The sequence below is a fragment of the Diabrotica virgifera genome, chromosome 9 (genome assembly GCF_917563875.1).
Source record: "Diabrotica virgifera virgifera chromosome 9, PGI_DIABVI_V3a".
Classification (NCBI taxonomy): domain Eukaryota; kingdom Metazoa; phylum Arthropoda; class Insecta; order Coleoptera; family Chrysomelidae; genus Diabrotica; species Diabrotica virgifera.
In genome coordinates this window covers 39725850-39741396 of record NC_065451.1, presented here as the reverse complement: position 1 = coordinate 39741396, position 15547 = coordinate 39725850, and the positions used below count along the sequence as shown (strand labels likewise).

The following is a 15547-nucleotide window of genomic DNA, read 5'->3' as shown; positions in this document are numbered from 1 at the left end:
CAATTATGTGATGAACCGGCCCCTAAGGGCCGGTTGTTCGAACACTAATCAACAATGATCACTATCAAATATTTAATTACTGTCACCAACTGTCAATGTCAACTTTTATTGGGTTGCTGAAAACATAATTGATTATAATTATGAGATTAGTTAATCAATTAACATAACAATTATTAACATAATTGATTAAGTAATTTCATAATTGTAATCAATAATTATGATTTCAGCAACTCAATCACAGTTGACATTGACAGTTGGTGACAGTAATTAAATATTTGATAATGATCATTGTTGATTAGCGTTCGAACAACCGGCCCTATGTGTACTTTATATTTTATTTGTCAGTTATTTTGACAGGAATCTCGACACTAATTTTTTTTTTCGAATAGATTGAAGTTCGAATTCTAAAGTTACGTCATCATGCGCGAACTCGGACGTATTTGAGCTACGGGAAGATATTATCTCGTTATTTATAGTATCATGGTACCGGGCACACATAGTTCTTAAAGTTTTAAATAAGTACTTAGGTTTTAAATATTAATATTTGGTCTTTTAACATTTTATAATATAATTAATCTATTAATCAAAGCGTCATCTACACGATAATTGTGAAAGTGTCGGAAGTAGGAAAGAAGGAAACTGCTATTCGCAGTAAATAAACGTCAAAATGATAAGCAGAATCTTAAAAATAATTATAATTATAATGGATCCAAAATCTTGTACTTATATTAACCATCGATTACAATCTAATTACTTCTTTGCGTTGTAAATATATATTACAGATTAAATTTCTAACCGAAGTTGCCCTAGTAATCCGCTAGTTGGCGATACCAGCGAAGCTCACAGGTTATAAGAACTAGCGTTATCTCTTACTATCTCACAACTTTATGTGTTTTCCATCTTTTGCGATATTTTGCCGGTTATTAGTTCACTCATCACTGTATGGTGCTATTATAGTATGCGGTCTACCGTCGTGTTAGAAGAAGAAGAATTATTATTTGAATTTTACAAATAATCCTTTGTTATATCTTTATTTACTATTTTAGTTGAGATTAAACTAATTTTGTGGGTTATTCCCAATTAAAATTATAAAAAATTGATATGACCAAGTATTGGGTTGTAGAATTAACATTTCACCACTGATATGTGGTATGTTATACCTTGCCGAAAATATATGTTGTTGTAAAACGTGTTTTATAAAAGATTTCAAAAGATTTCTAGAACACCATCTGTGGAGTACAAGTACACACCTTTAAGTGGTACAAGTACACACCTTTGAGTGGTGTGTAATTGTACCTGCCCCAACTGATGCAGTTTTAGTATGGTTTATTCTTTGGGCTACATTGAATAAAGTTTTCTTGTGGGATCACGTACCGCATGTCATGTTTACGTTTCTATAGTTAAAAGCAGTCCACTGTATTCTTTCGCTATTAGATGTTATTGTATGACAGTAAGTTCATCCAGTTGTTCTACCTTCAAATGGAAAGCATTATTTCACTATTTTTGAGTTACCAATATTCAAGTTTTTGAAGTTATACTTCTTTAGGCGCGATTGAGATTGAGGGTGAATTTATTATTAATCTGCGCGCATGCGCACACCGACAGTATGGTATTAGTCGTTATACGGGCTCTGATTGGGTGTTGAAATGATCTGTCAATAATAAATAATTGTTCAATATGGAGGTAAACACTATTTGAACCTACCAAAATACATAGTATGTAATACTTTTATTTACATAATTTGATTACCATCAAAATTTCCATCAATATTCACCTAATACATTGTTTTCTTACTCTATGTTTTGTTGTATTTTTTCAATTCTAAATCATTTAAATTCAAAATCAAAATAATTTGATTTAATTCAAAAATGTCAAAAGTTTAATCCGTTTATTTAGTCGATCTTCGCACATAATGACGCATTGTCTCCGTGGCGAAGCGTTTAAGGCGAATGAACCCCAATACCAACCGCGCTGGTAAGCTGGTTCGAACCCCAATAGAAACTTTTATTTTTTTTATGTTTTTCATACATTTTATGATTGTAAGTATATTTATTATATAATTTGATTTCCGGAAAATACGTATTTAGTTAAAAAAATTTCCGACAATTAATGTTCAGAAATCATTTGTGGCATTTTTAATGTGTTTGTGTGTGTTTTATTCTTTTATTATTTTAATTTTTGGCACTGTTTTAATAAAAATGTTTGAGAAGTAGTAAGTATAAATTAGTTTAATATTTAAATAAAATATAAATAAAACGTATCTTAATTTCGTTTAAATCATATAATAGAAGTATATAGAAGTATAACTTCTTACGTGCGTACAAAGTATACACACATTCTTTTTTTTTTTTATAATTCAATAATTGTAATTCCGAGGCTTCTGTTCGGTTCTATGAGCGTTGATTGTTTTTACAGTAGGTAGTTACAAAATTCAAAATACATATTAACAGGTGGATAAAAATAAAGGAAGAAAAACTGGAACGAACATGTAAACCAAATGGAACCAGATAGATTAGCGAACATCTGTAAAAACAACAAGCCGTATAGCAGAAGACCCGTTGGAAGGCTGTCAAAAAGGTGGAAAGACAATGTACAGTCAACAACAACTGAAACAGAATAAGAGGCAGACAAACAGGAGTAATCCTAGTCGCGCGAAGAAGAAGAAGAAGAAGAAGAAGAAGAAGAAGAAGAAGAAGAAGAAGAAGAAAAAGAAGAAGTAATTGTAAAATTGTTATAGTTATTATTTGATCGAAAATGAAATGGTCCGAAGACGAAATAATTATCTTGATAGAAGAATATCGTAGACATGCAAATTTATGGGAACAGAAAAATTTCGAATATAAAAAGAAAAATCGGATAAATTACTCCATCAGAGAAATAGCGGAGATATTACAAAAAAATAATGTGTGTGTACTTTGTACGCACGTAAGAAGATATTCTTCTATTATATAATAGGTAATTTAAACGAAGTAAATATACTTAAAAGGTTATTTGTACTTATTTTATTTACAAATCAAACTAACTTTCTTATCTACCACTTTCAAAAAAGAAGAATATCTTCAAAAATTATATAATAATATACTTACAATGATAAAATCTATAAAAAAAAATAAAAAAATAATAACTTGCTTGGGGCTTGAACCCACTTCACGTCTACCGCGCCGTACGAAAGTTGACGCCATTTCAAACTGCACCAAACTCTCGTATACGTCATGTGGGAATATACACAAACTAAACGTTTACACCATAAATTTATATGAATTTAAGAAAATTATTAGTTTGATTTTTGTCGAAATAAAATACAACAAAATATAGAGTAAGAAAACGATATATGAGATGAAGATTTGTAGAAAGTTTGTTCGTAATCAGATTATGTAAATTAAAGCATTGCCTAATAATAGGTAACTACATTATTTTTTTTACATTTTCCAAATAGATAGGTATTGAAACTATTAGGTATTTCCAACTGAAACATTTAGAATTACGTACCTACGGCTTTTCAAAACTATTTAAAAAGTCACTATAATTATAAATTTGATTTTATTTCTGTCCACACATCAATAAAAACTAATATTATACAATATTTTTGTTTACCGACAACCTCCATATTGAACAATTATTGACAGATCATTTCAAAATTTCAACACCCAATCAGAGTCCGTATAACAACTAATACCATACTGTCGGTGTGCGCATGCGCGCGGATCAATCAAATTTTACCCTCAATCGATTCGCCGCTAAAGAAGAATATCTTCAAAAATATAATATTTATTACTTCTTCAAAATCTGATACACTCATACGGTTAAAATGATTAAATAGCCCCTTATTTTCCATTTAAAAATCTCTCAATAAATGAGATCTTCCATAAACCAAATGACTTTTGAATAAATTTCGTTGCCACCATCTTGTATACGCTTTTTCTTCTATTTTTCAGAAACCATTTTAATATGGAGAAATGCAGCACAAGCAACTAATTCGTCATTATCCATAATTAGCAACAGAAATGCGAACCACACCGAACTGTTCCAGAACTGTTCGCGAACCACAGTCATTTTTGGTGTAGACGTCTTCTTCGGGAATAATTAACGAACAGCACGCTATAGTTCGCGAATAATTTTGGTCTGTACGCGCCTTAAGGCGCCGACGAGAGTGTCACTACTGAGTGACAAGGGCATAAACATAGATGTAGAAAAGCTTAATCATCTGATGTTTGCAGATGATAATGTACTGTAGCAAAATAATGAGTCACCGACCGCAAGTAGCAGCTCCCAGCGGTTCGATCTCGAGAACTTTTTGGCAGAATACCGATATACGTGGAATCGTAGGAGAAAGACGCGCAGTGGGTGGAAGGTCACACGATAGCCAGAGGTGGCTTAGCCTGGAATGATCGAGAATAACAGCTAGGGTATATAAGGCACAATTTTTGTATATAGTGTAGTGTATAATATAAATTCGTCTGTAACTTGTATAAATAAATTCGTGTAAACGAACCGAGGGTCTTATTATTTAACAGTAATTACGCTACAGTGGTGTTAACGGTGTGGAGTGTAAATAAATTAAAAGTGAAAAAAAAGACTTTTGAACTTTATTCGTCGGGAATAATTAAAGTGCGTTGATTGTTCGGTATTCGGAAAGACTTTTGAAAGACATTTTGAAAAGTACGTGTGTGCCGACCAAAGATGTTGCTACAAGACCTTTCCGTAAAACAGCTCCGTGAACAGCTAGAGGAACGTGATTAAGATAGCATTGGGACGAAGAAAGTCCTACAAACACGACTCGAGGAAGTCCTCATGAAGAACGGAGATGATCCAGAGACATTCCACTTCCAGTCAGCAGAACAAGCAATCTTATCGAAATTAAAAAATGTTTCTCAAACGATTGATGAAAAAAAAGAATAATGAGAAATTCGACGAGACTTCTCAAATAATTAAAGACGTTTCTCAAAAGATCGATGAAACGTCTAAGATAAATAATAAGAAATTCGAAACCATTTCTCAAAAGACCGATGAAACTAGTAGAAAGTACAACGAGAAATTTGAAAGTGTTTCTCAGGTAATTAAAAAAGTTTTTAGAACAACCGATAAGATACAGAAAAGTGTAGACGACAATAAAGAAATGTTAGAAGAGAAGATTAAACAATTAGAGACCGTAGAAGAAAAGATCAAAGAATTAGAGAGTATAATAACTAATACAAAAGTGAAACCGCCAGTTAATGCAGTAGCTTTAGATCCTGTAGTGAAAGATGAACTAGCGAGAGACGAAACGTCGCATCATATGAGATTTAAATTACCACCATTCGATGGAAAGTCTTCTTGGTCCATATACCTTAGAGAATTTGAAGCTATTGCGACCGCCAATCATTGGACCGAACAAGAAAAGGCTGTTTCCTTGACTGCTGCTTTACGAGGTGATACTGCAGACATATTAAGGTCAATTCCTAAGGGTCAAGAAAAATGTTACCAGACCTTGTTCAGTCGTCTAGAAAAACGCTATGGAGATGCCCATCTACAACAAGTATACAAAGCACAACTGCGAAGTAGAAATCAACGAGCAAGTGAGAATCTGCAAGAATTTGAAGCATATGTGGCTCGTGTGGTGAGGTTGTCTTTTCCGGAGGTGCCAGACAGCGTTTTAGAAGAAATTGCGGTAGATACCTTCGTCAATGGGTTGAAAGATAGTGAACTACAGAAAGCTTTACGACTAGCAAAACCGAAAGTTTTAGATGAAGCACTTGCTATTGCCTTGGAACACGAAGCAGCTAGCCAAGCTTCACGAAACAATCAAGTACTGACCGTGGGAAAAGGCGATAAGAGAAAAGATGAACGTTTGGTGGAAATGGTACGGAGAGTGATTCGTAACACCATGCCGAATAGACGCGTCAAGAGGGCTGGAAGAGTTCGTTCAAATACAGATGCTTCCTCGATACGGCCATGCGGTGAAAGTTGTAGTCACCGGCTTAAAGTAGAGGAACAGCTTTGCCCCGTGAGACAAACTACCGTCGTTAATAAGCAATGGCAGCTCCAACAGTTACAAGACGCCCAAGAAGATGATCCATGTATAAAAAGAGTATTGGATTGGATGCGGCAAGGTGAGAGACCTAGTTGGCAGAACATTAGTGCATGTAGTCCAGAAGTCAAGGCTTACTGGAGCCAATGGAATTGCCTGGTACTAAAAGATGATCTTCGTTCAGAACCTTTGAAAACGATGATGTTACAGAATCTAAGCTGCAGTTGATTGTACCTAAAAGTAAAGTGTCAGAAGTATTGCGTCAGTTGCATGACGGTACATGGGGTGGACACTTTGGTACTACGAAAACTCTGCAAAAGGTTCGAGAACGGTTCTATTGGGTGAACTGTAGAGATGATGTAAGAAGATGGTGCCGGAAATGTGAACTGTGTGCATCCGGTATGGTCCAGTTGATAAAAAGAGAGCACCCATGAGACAGTATATTGTTGGCAGTCCTATGGAAAGAGTAGCAATCGACATTGCAGGTCCATTTCCAGAAACCGATGCTGAAATAAATACATCCTGGTAGCCATGGATTATTTTACGAAATGGACCGAGGCCTATGCATTACCGAATCAAGAAGCTGCTACCGTTGCAGAGGTACCTGTTAAAGAATTCTTCAGCCGATTTGGTGTTCCCTTGGAGATCCACTCCGACCAAGGGTGAAACTTTGAGTCAGCTCTTTTCCAAAACATTTGTAAGTTGATTGGTGTAAGACCAGAACAACACCCCTGCATCATCAATCAGATGGGATGGTCGAGAGGATGAACCGAACGATGGGTAAACACTTGTCCAAAGTTGTATCTGAGCATCAGCGAGATTGAGACCAGCACATTCATTTATTCCTGATGGCCTACCGCTCGGCCGTAAGTGAAACTACAGGTCAGACACCAACCTGCCTGATGTTGGGTCGTGAAGTTCGTTTGCCCTGCGACCTAGAGTTTGGCTGCATACCTTCGAGGAACATGTTGCAGGCGAAGAATACGTCGACCGCCTGAAGTTACGAATGAACAAAATTCATGAACTTGTCCGACAACATATCCAGATAGCCAGTGACAGAATGAAAAATCAATATGATTCTCGATGCAAGAATGAAAGCTTCAAAGTAGGTAATCTTGTCTGGCTTTATAATCCACAACGTCGTCGAGGCTTGTGTCCTAAACTGCAAAGACAATGGGAAGGTCCGTATGAAGTTAAGAAGAAAATAAATGACGTAATATACAGAATTAAGAAGTTGCCAAACGGTAAACAAAAAGTTATTCACATAAATCGTCTTGCACCATATGCTGGCTCAAATGAAACAGAAGAAGTACGAGTCCTCCAACAGGAGATGAAAGATGCCGCACAACCAAGTTTTAATTAAGGAATTTATGTCAAATTACGCAGAGAGAAAGAGTGCTACATTCGGCGTGACCACAGAAGTTCAGCAAGATCTGTTTAGTGTTCCACAAAACGTCTCTTTAACCTACTGTGTTGCCCAAAACCTCGAGATGACTAAAGGAATATCGTCCGTATTCAATAGAAAGTTCAGCCGCCTGGACGAGTTAAGAAATCAGCATCCTAAAATTGGAAGAGTACTGCGATTGGAAGATGGTCCTCGATCTTTGCTGTATATGGTGACCAGAAAGTCTTATACAGACACGCCAAGCTCCGAGGACATATGGGGTACTCTAACTAATTTGAAGAAAATCGTGTGTAATTATGACATAAAAAATTTGGCTTTACCAAAAATAGGCCATGCAGTAGAAAATCTGGATTGGAAGATTGTGAGAAGCATGCTTGAAGTGATTTTCAGAGAAACTGGCGTACAAATTACTGTGTGTTGCATGAACCCGAAGATGTCGTACCCTTCAAAGACAGTAGACTGTTATTTCTTCTGGAAGGGTGCATGCAGAGCTGGAGAATCGTGTAGATTCCGCCATCCTGGGCCTTCATCTAGAGTTGCTGATCTGGACGCTCAGATCTTAAGAAGGGAGCAATGTAGCAAAAGAATCAGTCATCGACCGCAAGTAGCAGCTCCCAACGGTTCGATCTCGAGAACTTTCTGGCAGAATAACGATATACGTGGAATCGGAGACGTCACACGATAGCCAGAGGTGGCTTAACCTGGAATGATCGACAATAACGGCTAGGGTATATAAGGCACAATTTTTGTAAATAGTGTAGTATATAATATAAATTCGTCTGTAACTTGTATAAATAAATTCGTATAAACGAACCAAGAGTATTATTATTTAACAGTAATTACGCTACAGTACTAATAGCTGATAGGATAGATGAGGCCAAAGAACTTTTAAATCAGCTCTAACTTTCCTCGCTAGAAGGGGGATTGAAAATAAATATATCTAAAACCCAGATGATGATAAATCTTGAAGTCAGCGAAGATATGTACGTAGGAACAAGATCCATAGACCAGGTAATGGCTTATAAATACCTAGGTCATGAGATTGGCATAGGAAAAGATAACCAAACCATTGAGCTTCTCCGTCGTATAAGACTGACTTGAGCAGTCTTCGGCAAGCTGAGCCATATTTTCAAATCATCTGGCATACCAATATGCCTTAAAAGAAAAACCTTTAATCAGTGTGTTTTGCCGGTGTTGACTTCGGTGCGGAAACGTTGACCATGACAAAGAGAACAGTGCAAAAAATTCGTATGTCGCAAACGGCGATGAGGCGTGCTATGTTCAGAGTTGTCAGATTGGGGTATTCCCCCCATTTTTGGGGTATTTTGAAAGCGTTTGGGGGAATTTTTATAAGCAGAAATGGTTGGGGGATTTTTTGGGGGAAGAATTATGGATAATTTTAACGGTTATGGTAAATTAAATTTGTGAATGTACATAGAAATAACTTATTTATTTATTTATTTATTTATTTATAGTACTGTACAAATGACCTGGCCTCTTGTGACTAATCCAGGTCGTTTCCTGATGGGATTACAGTAGTTTATCTTTACATTATTATTTTAAGAATTTTCTATATTTGACTAATTAACAATAGCCCTAATCTACTACTAATTATGAAAACTACAAATTGTAAACAATTCTAATAAATAATTCTAATGAACAAATAATAACAAATAAACAAAAACCAATAAACAAAATATAAATTATTAATTTTTTTTTGAACATATAATTTTTATAAAAGTGCTCCCATTTCTCATTCTCAGATGAGAAATGCCAGCATTCTTCATCTAAAAATAGTCACGAATAATTTTAAGTGCAGGTCTAATCGACTTTATGATATTCTTAATGGTATTTCGGTGAGCCTCAGACCATTGAGTTTTAAAATTTCAGGCTTTTAGTTTATTTTTTTTTTGTTTGATTAATAATTTTTTTATTTTTGATTTATTTTATTTTATATTTGATATTAATTTTTAATTTTTTATTATATAAATATTTATTTAATTATTCCAATATTTTATTTTATATTTTTATAGGTAATTTTAATTTTTTTTTGTATAATTTCTTATTTAAATTCAAAGAGGTTGGATATTATTTACTTGATTTCTTCTTCGTCTAATATTATATAATTCTAATTGTTTCTTTGATATTATGTCCGCTAAATTGTTTAATGTATTAAATAATTCTTCATTTTGTATTATATTTTCTATATTTATGCCAAGAAGGTCTCTTCTCATTCTTTGTAGTTCTTGTGTATTTGTTTGTCTTTCGCAAATAAATACTATGTGTTCTGGTGTGCCTATTTCTCCACATTCACAATATTCATTGTCTTTTAAGTTAAATCTATGTAGGTATGAAATAACTGTACATATATTCTACTCCCATATAATCGGAGATGATAAAACCCAAGGTTCATAGATAGGGGTTAGGTTATCTCATAACTATGTGGGCGGAAGCGAGAGGGAGGGGAATGCCTACGTCACTCGTACGACAAAGTCAAGTTTGACAGTTGTATGTGGTTATATTTCTGCATATTTTTGTGGAATTTTCTTATAATATCATTTATTTGTTTAATATTTGTTGAGTTTTTAAGCATATAAGGACTATATTACTATAATTACTTATTTGGGTCCTATACAAAGGCAGTAATGACTTGTGAAGTGTGTTTTCGTAACCGTGTAAGGTTAGTTTAACAATTATAATATTACACATAATAATATGTAGTTTGGTATGTTATAATAATAAAACATTTTTTAGATGAGTGGTGGTAACATTTGTAGCATAGCTATATGTAAAAGCAACTCCAAAATTCCTGAACCAGATGGAAACAAAATAATGTTTTTGGACATTTCCCAAATACCTTAAATTATCAAACAATAATGGATAATAAAATGTTACAAGATAAATGGGCCTCTAAACATAAGAAAATAGGTAGCAAACATTTCCTCGTGTCTGAATATGTTAATATTATGTTACGTCTTTTTTATATTTTAACCTAATAATAAATTATTTATATTATTCGTTCTTTTGTTGTTGCATACCACCAAAAATGATAAAAGTGCTCCACATTCCACGAAAAACATAATAAGTAAGTACCTACATATTAGTATTTTTGATTTTAAACTTTTTCTTCTATTTTTTTGGATTTTTGTGCTAATTAAATTGTTTTCTCCATTTAAAACACACATAATAAGTGTTAAATGAATTCTAGTTTTTTGTTAGCAGACTATTGATTTTTAAGGGAAAAATTGATATAATTACCAATATAAGAACCACATAAATATACCTATACCCAAGAAAATCTCAAAATATATTGCAAAACCTAAGTTTTTGAACCTTTTATTAGCATTGACTCTTATGACAATTTTAAAATTGTCGTACGGATGACGTATTCCCGCCTTTAAAAAGCCAGCCTTTGATTGGTCTACAGTTATGAGACAACCTACGCCCTAATCTATTAACCTTGGATAAAACCTATGAATTATTTCAGCGCTCTCTGTTGATAAGTAGTATAATTTTGGTTTACTGTTCTCTACATTTGAGTACTACCGTGTACTACTGCTACTAATTTTTTAGCTTTGTTTGCGGGGACAGTCCATGACAGGTTTATGACCGATTCGCATGCGCAGTTCTGCTTGAAAACGGAATCAGTCGGTAACCAGTCAGAGACTGTCTCCGCGAACAAAGCTATTAAAATGTGGCAAAAATTTAAATTTGGGAGATTCGAGCTTCAATTTGGGGGAATTTTAGTTTGAAAGTCGCATTTAGAAAATCGCATCTGGCAACAGTGGCTATGTTGGGCGTTTCATTACGAGACAAGTCCACAAACCGTCAGCGAGGAACCGCAAAGTTGGCGACGCCTGGTGGCGAAATTGAAAAGCATCAACTCAAGGAAAACATTGACTTTGTCATTAACTTGTGTACATATTTGCGGTCAGTTTATGTTGTAATTAACAATAATTTCGACTTAAAAAAACTATTGCAGTGTTCCTCAGTATTCATTCCTATTATACTCTACGTAATGACCTAAATTAACCAATGCCAAATCACACATTTTGTTAATTTAACGTTTGTATTAAATGTAGTATTTTTTAATGTTTAAGCGACTGCAAAATTAAATAAATGAATAAAATGTAGTATATATTCTGTACATAGAATGTACATTGTTATGAAAAACATCCCGACCACTTCGTAATTTCCAGAACACAATTATTATAAAATAAATTCACCTACTTAGTTTCCAAGTTTCCAGTTTTTATTTAATTAAAAATTGTTATCTGTCGGTGTAAAATAAACTGTAGTGCACCTATTAATTAAATTAAAAACAAAATTAGAAATCCTAAGATAGATTAATAATTTTTAGAACGCTGTGTGATTATCGGGGGCCAGATTTTTTTATGAAAAAAAGGTAAAAACAAATCAGTAGTTAGCATCAAATTTTAATGAATGCATACAGATTAAACATAATTTTGAGTCGTCTTTAACTTATAAGATGTCTTAGTTGCAAAACTTAGTGGTTACTTTGGCAAAACACTCCTGTAAATGATTTTAATTTAACGTTTTAGAACTGTGAATTCAAATGACAAAATGAATTGTTTTCCTAGCGTTGTCGTCCATCTTTGAAATTTTGAGCGCCCTCTGTTGGAATTTAATTTTGCGAATAACAAAAAATAGGAGTGGCTGATGCAGTAGAGAGGAGTAGCAACACTGAAATGGAACTGGGCAGGTCACGTGGCTCGAATGACAGAAAATTGGTGGACAACGCGGATACTGGAATGGAGACCAAGAGATGATGCCTACCGAAGTCGAGGTCTCATGATGCCTACCAACACGTTGGACTGATGATCTAAAACGTCGTCATAGGAATTGGCTGCAAGAGGCATAAGATCGAAATAGATGGAAAATTATGAGGGAGATCTATATCCAACAGTAGCAAGCGAAGATTGAATTGATGCAAGAAAATTACTTTTATTATTTACCATTAGACGAAAGTACAGATATTGCTGACAAAGTTAATTTGTTATCCTTAGTAAGGTTTAGTTTCAATGGATCAGTCGAAGAAGAAATTGTTAATTTGCCACACACACACACCATTACAACTGGCCAAGACATTTTCCATTCCTAGATAGTTTTATTCGCGAAAATGGAACTAATTGGTCCAAATGTGTCGGGCTTACAACCGATGGAGGTGAGGTGAGGGATGGGTAGTGAAAAAAGATCAGAAGGTGGGTCGCCAGACACAAAAGGTTGGGAACCACTGATTTACATATTTTATTTTGTAAAAAATAATATTTTTTGAAATGATGGCAACATTGGTAGAAAAGTGACATGACGTTAAGGACAAGTGACAAGTGACTGACAGACAGTGACAGAACAATCAAAACGGATGACTTGAAAATTTATGTCAAAACAGTGATTTTTAAATAAGAATTATAGAAAAAATATGCATTGAAATACAGATACCGTAATATTTAGAGCATTACAAAAGTGAGTACAAGGCATACATAATTATATTTTTCTAATTTCACCTTAAATTTAGCATACTACACTTCTTGGAGACTATAATTTTAATAATATGGAAGTAAAACAAGAATTTAGTGAGGAGACATGTAAAGTAGAAATAGAGTATAATGACTTAGATGATGCTCTTCTGGACGGCTTCAAATGTGAAATTAAACAGGAATCCAATACACAGAGTACATGTGACACATATGATTGTATAGACTTGAAGGAATATTCTACACATACTGAAATATACCAAGGTATAAATAAACTGAACCCATCTGAAGAAAACCAAAAAACTGAAAAAGGTTAGTATCAATTAACAAGATAAGTAACAGGTCTTTTTCTTTCTCAGATTTTCCCTGCTCAGGGGTTTCTGTTCCTTACTCATTTTCACCACTCATTTCTGTCAATCATGTCTTCTTTATTTAAATGTTTCTCTCAGGTCCTCTGCCACACATCCTTCTTCCACATTCTTATTTATTTATTTTGAAACGCCCATAACCCCTCAAAACCTTAAAAAGTACAGTAGAACCCCGCAAATCTGAACTAACGGAAAGTAAAAAAATGTAAAAACTCAAGACAAAAACTTATGATAAATACATACTTTAATATGTAGTGCTTATAACGGTTCAACATAAACTTACTTAGGTTCTCTTGTAGTCAACTAGAGTCCAAAAATATTGCCCACACTCTTGCGAGAACATTTTGTGACTCAAAACCAACGAAAATGAAAGCTTTGAATTACTAATGTTGATTTTTTAACCATGAGGAGTAAACTAAAAAGACAGATTCACACCCAAGAAATTTACTAGAAAAGTCACCAAATTCATCTTCTTTTTTTGTTGATCATAGCAGCTTTCGATGATAATCCATGCATATTATATTATACTAACACATCGCTAAAGAGTTCTAAAAACAACTGTTTTTATATAAAAGTAGACTAAAAATCTAAAAATTAAAGGAATAATGCAGAAAACACAAAAAATCGCTGATATACTTAATTAACCTATAAAATGACAGAAGTGCCAAAATTTCATAAATGTCATTAGTGTCAAAATTTAATAACAGTGGAGTAAACTTGCCTGCGGTTGGACCAATTAGAAACAAGCATTACGGCGTGGTAAATTTGAATCACTCCTCTTGGTTAAAAAACAAACAATAGTTAGGCTAACTTTCGGATAATCCAAACTTTTTGGAATCCGAACAGGCTGTCCCCCAATTAGTTCGGATTTTCATGGTTCTACTGTAATAATAATAACAATAAAATAAAAAAAAATTATATCCAATTTGATAATTAACAAAACAAAAAAGAATAATAATAAATCTACTATATCTGATTTCACAAATTGTTTGTTATTCGCGGTGTGCAAATACTTGGAAGGGAATTGAGAAACGATTGTGCACAAATAGCGGAGAAATATTGCAACTTTCTTAAATAATTCATATCGTCAATCGAAATTGTCAAATTGACGTACATTTCATATCTAATGTCATTGAAGAAGAAAAATTATATGTTGCTCCACAATATTGATATGATATGCAATTATTATATAAAGGTAAATTTAATTAATTGTATTTTTTGCTTGCAGTACTGCATTTTAATAACTAATTTTATTTACTACATACAATTGTTTACGTTTTAATAACATAACCTGAATCTTATTTTTTTTCTCATTATTTTTTTGGACTATGGCCTTGACAATTATCCAGTAACCAGGACTAATATAATTGGACAATATAATTAAAAGTGCGAATAAAGTTGCAGAGCGTAGAAATAGGTGTCCCTTTACCGAACTTGCAGGGGCCCAATATGTCAGGTACCCATCTTGTGGTCTAATATGTAAAAATGTGTTATTGTTATATTATTTTGCTCATACATACGCAACGTTTTTTAAGCAATGCAGTACTGAAGATGAAGTTGCCCATCAGATAGATACAATGTATCGTATGTATGTATGTATTAATAAAATTGTAGATATATTCGCTGATAATAGTACACGAAGAAAGTTGTTCATCTCATAGAATACTATGTAATAATGTAGTCGTTTATTAATTTTCTTTCTATTTTATTCTTTACCAATAAAGGTAATAAATGTAAGTTATCACAAACAGTGCATGAATACACTAATAGCCTAGTAAATGACTGTTTTGGAATGTAATTATTATCAGCGTCACTACATATTTGCTTGGCAATTTGGATTTAGATTCTAGAGAAGTCGCCCCTTCTCGGGAGTGAAAATATGTTTAAAATAACTCAAAAAATAAGTATTTTGTCGAATTAAATATTATTGAAAATATATTTTTAGCACCAATGTAGCTTATAGAAAACAAAGAAAATGGTGTACCTATTGATGAAGTCTATCGACACAGTAAAAGGAAAGTTGTATCTCATGAGAAATTGTTCTTATTCATTCAATTTCAGATTGAATATTTCAATGTGAAGTAACCAACAAACTAAGCACTTTTTGGGGAAAACTCATTGAAACTTTTTTTAATGTTTAAAAAAGAGCCTGATTTTTTATAACAAGTTTCTAGCATCAAAAATAAGTGAGTTATGCTCCAAATAAACTTGGCACCATTTTTTGTTAAAAAAACGTGAAAATCTCCCCCTAAGTTGGATAGGTTTAAAGTTC

At 33.6% G+C, this 15547-nt stretch overlaps 1 protein-coding gene and 1 long non-coding RNA gene across 3 annotated transcripts in view; both read left to right on the top strand.

Moving 5' to 3' along the window:
* Positions 1–9819: 9819 nt before the first annotated feature.
* LOC126891798 (uncharacterized) lies at positions 9820–10427 on the top strand. The gene is made up of 2 exons (XR_007700573.1): positions 9820–10092; positions 10167–10427. It is a non-coding gene; the product is annotated as an uncharacterized LOC126891798 (long non-coding RNA).
* Positions 10428–12780: 2353 nt separating this feature from the next.
* The window catches only part of LOC126892664 (zinc finger protein 226-like), a 43821-nt gene continuing 41054 nt past the window's right edge, over positions 12781–15547 (top strand). The window contains exons 1-2 of one of the 2 annotated variants that reach the window (XM_050662306.1): positions 12781–12896; positions 12949–13219. In XM_050662306.1, the coding sequence (XP_050518263.1) occupies positions 12985–13219 (235 nt within the window). In that variant the 5' untranslated portion in view covers positions 12781–12896; positions 12949–12984. The remainder of the gene's footprint in view (positions 12897–12948; positions 13220–15547) is intronic. The other variant, XM_050662307.1, reaches the window with a different exon arrangement.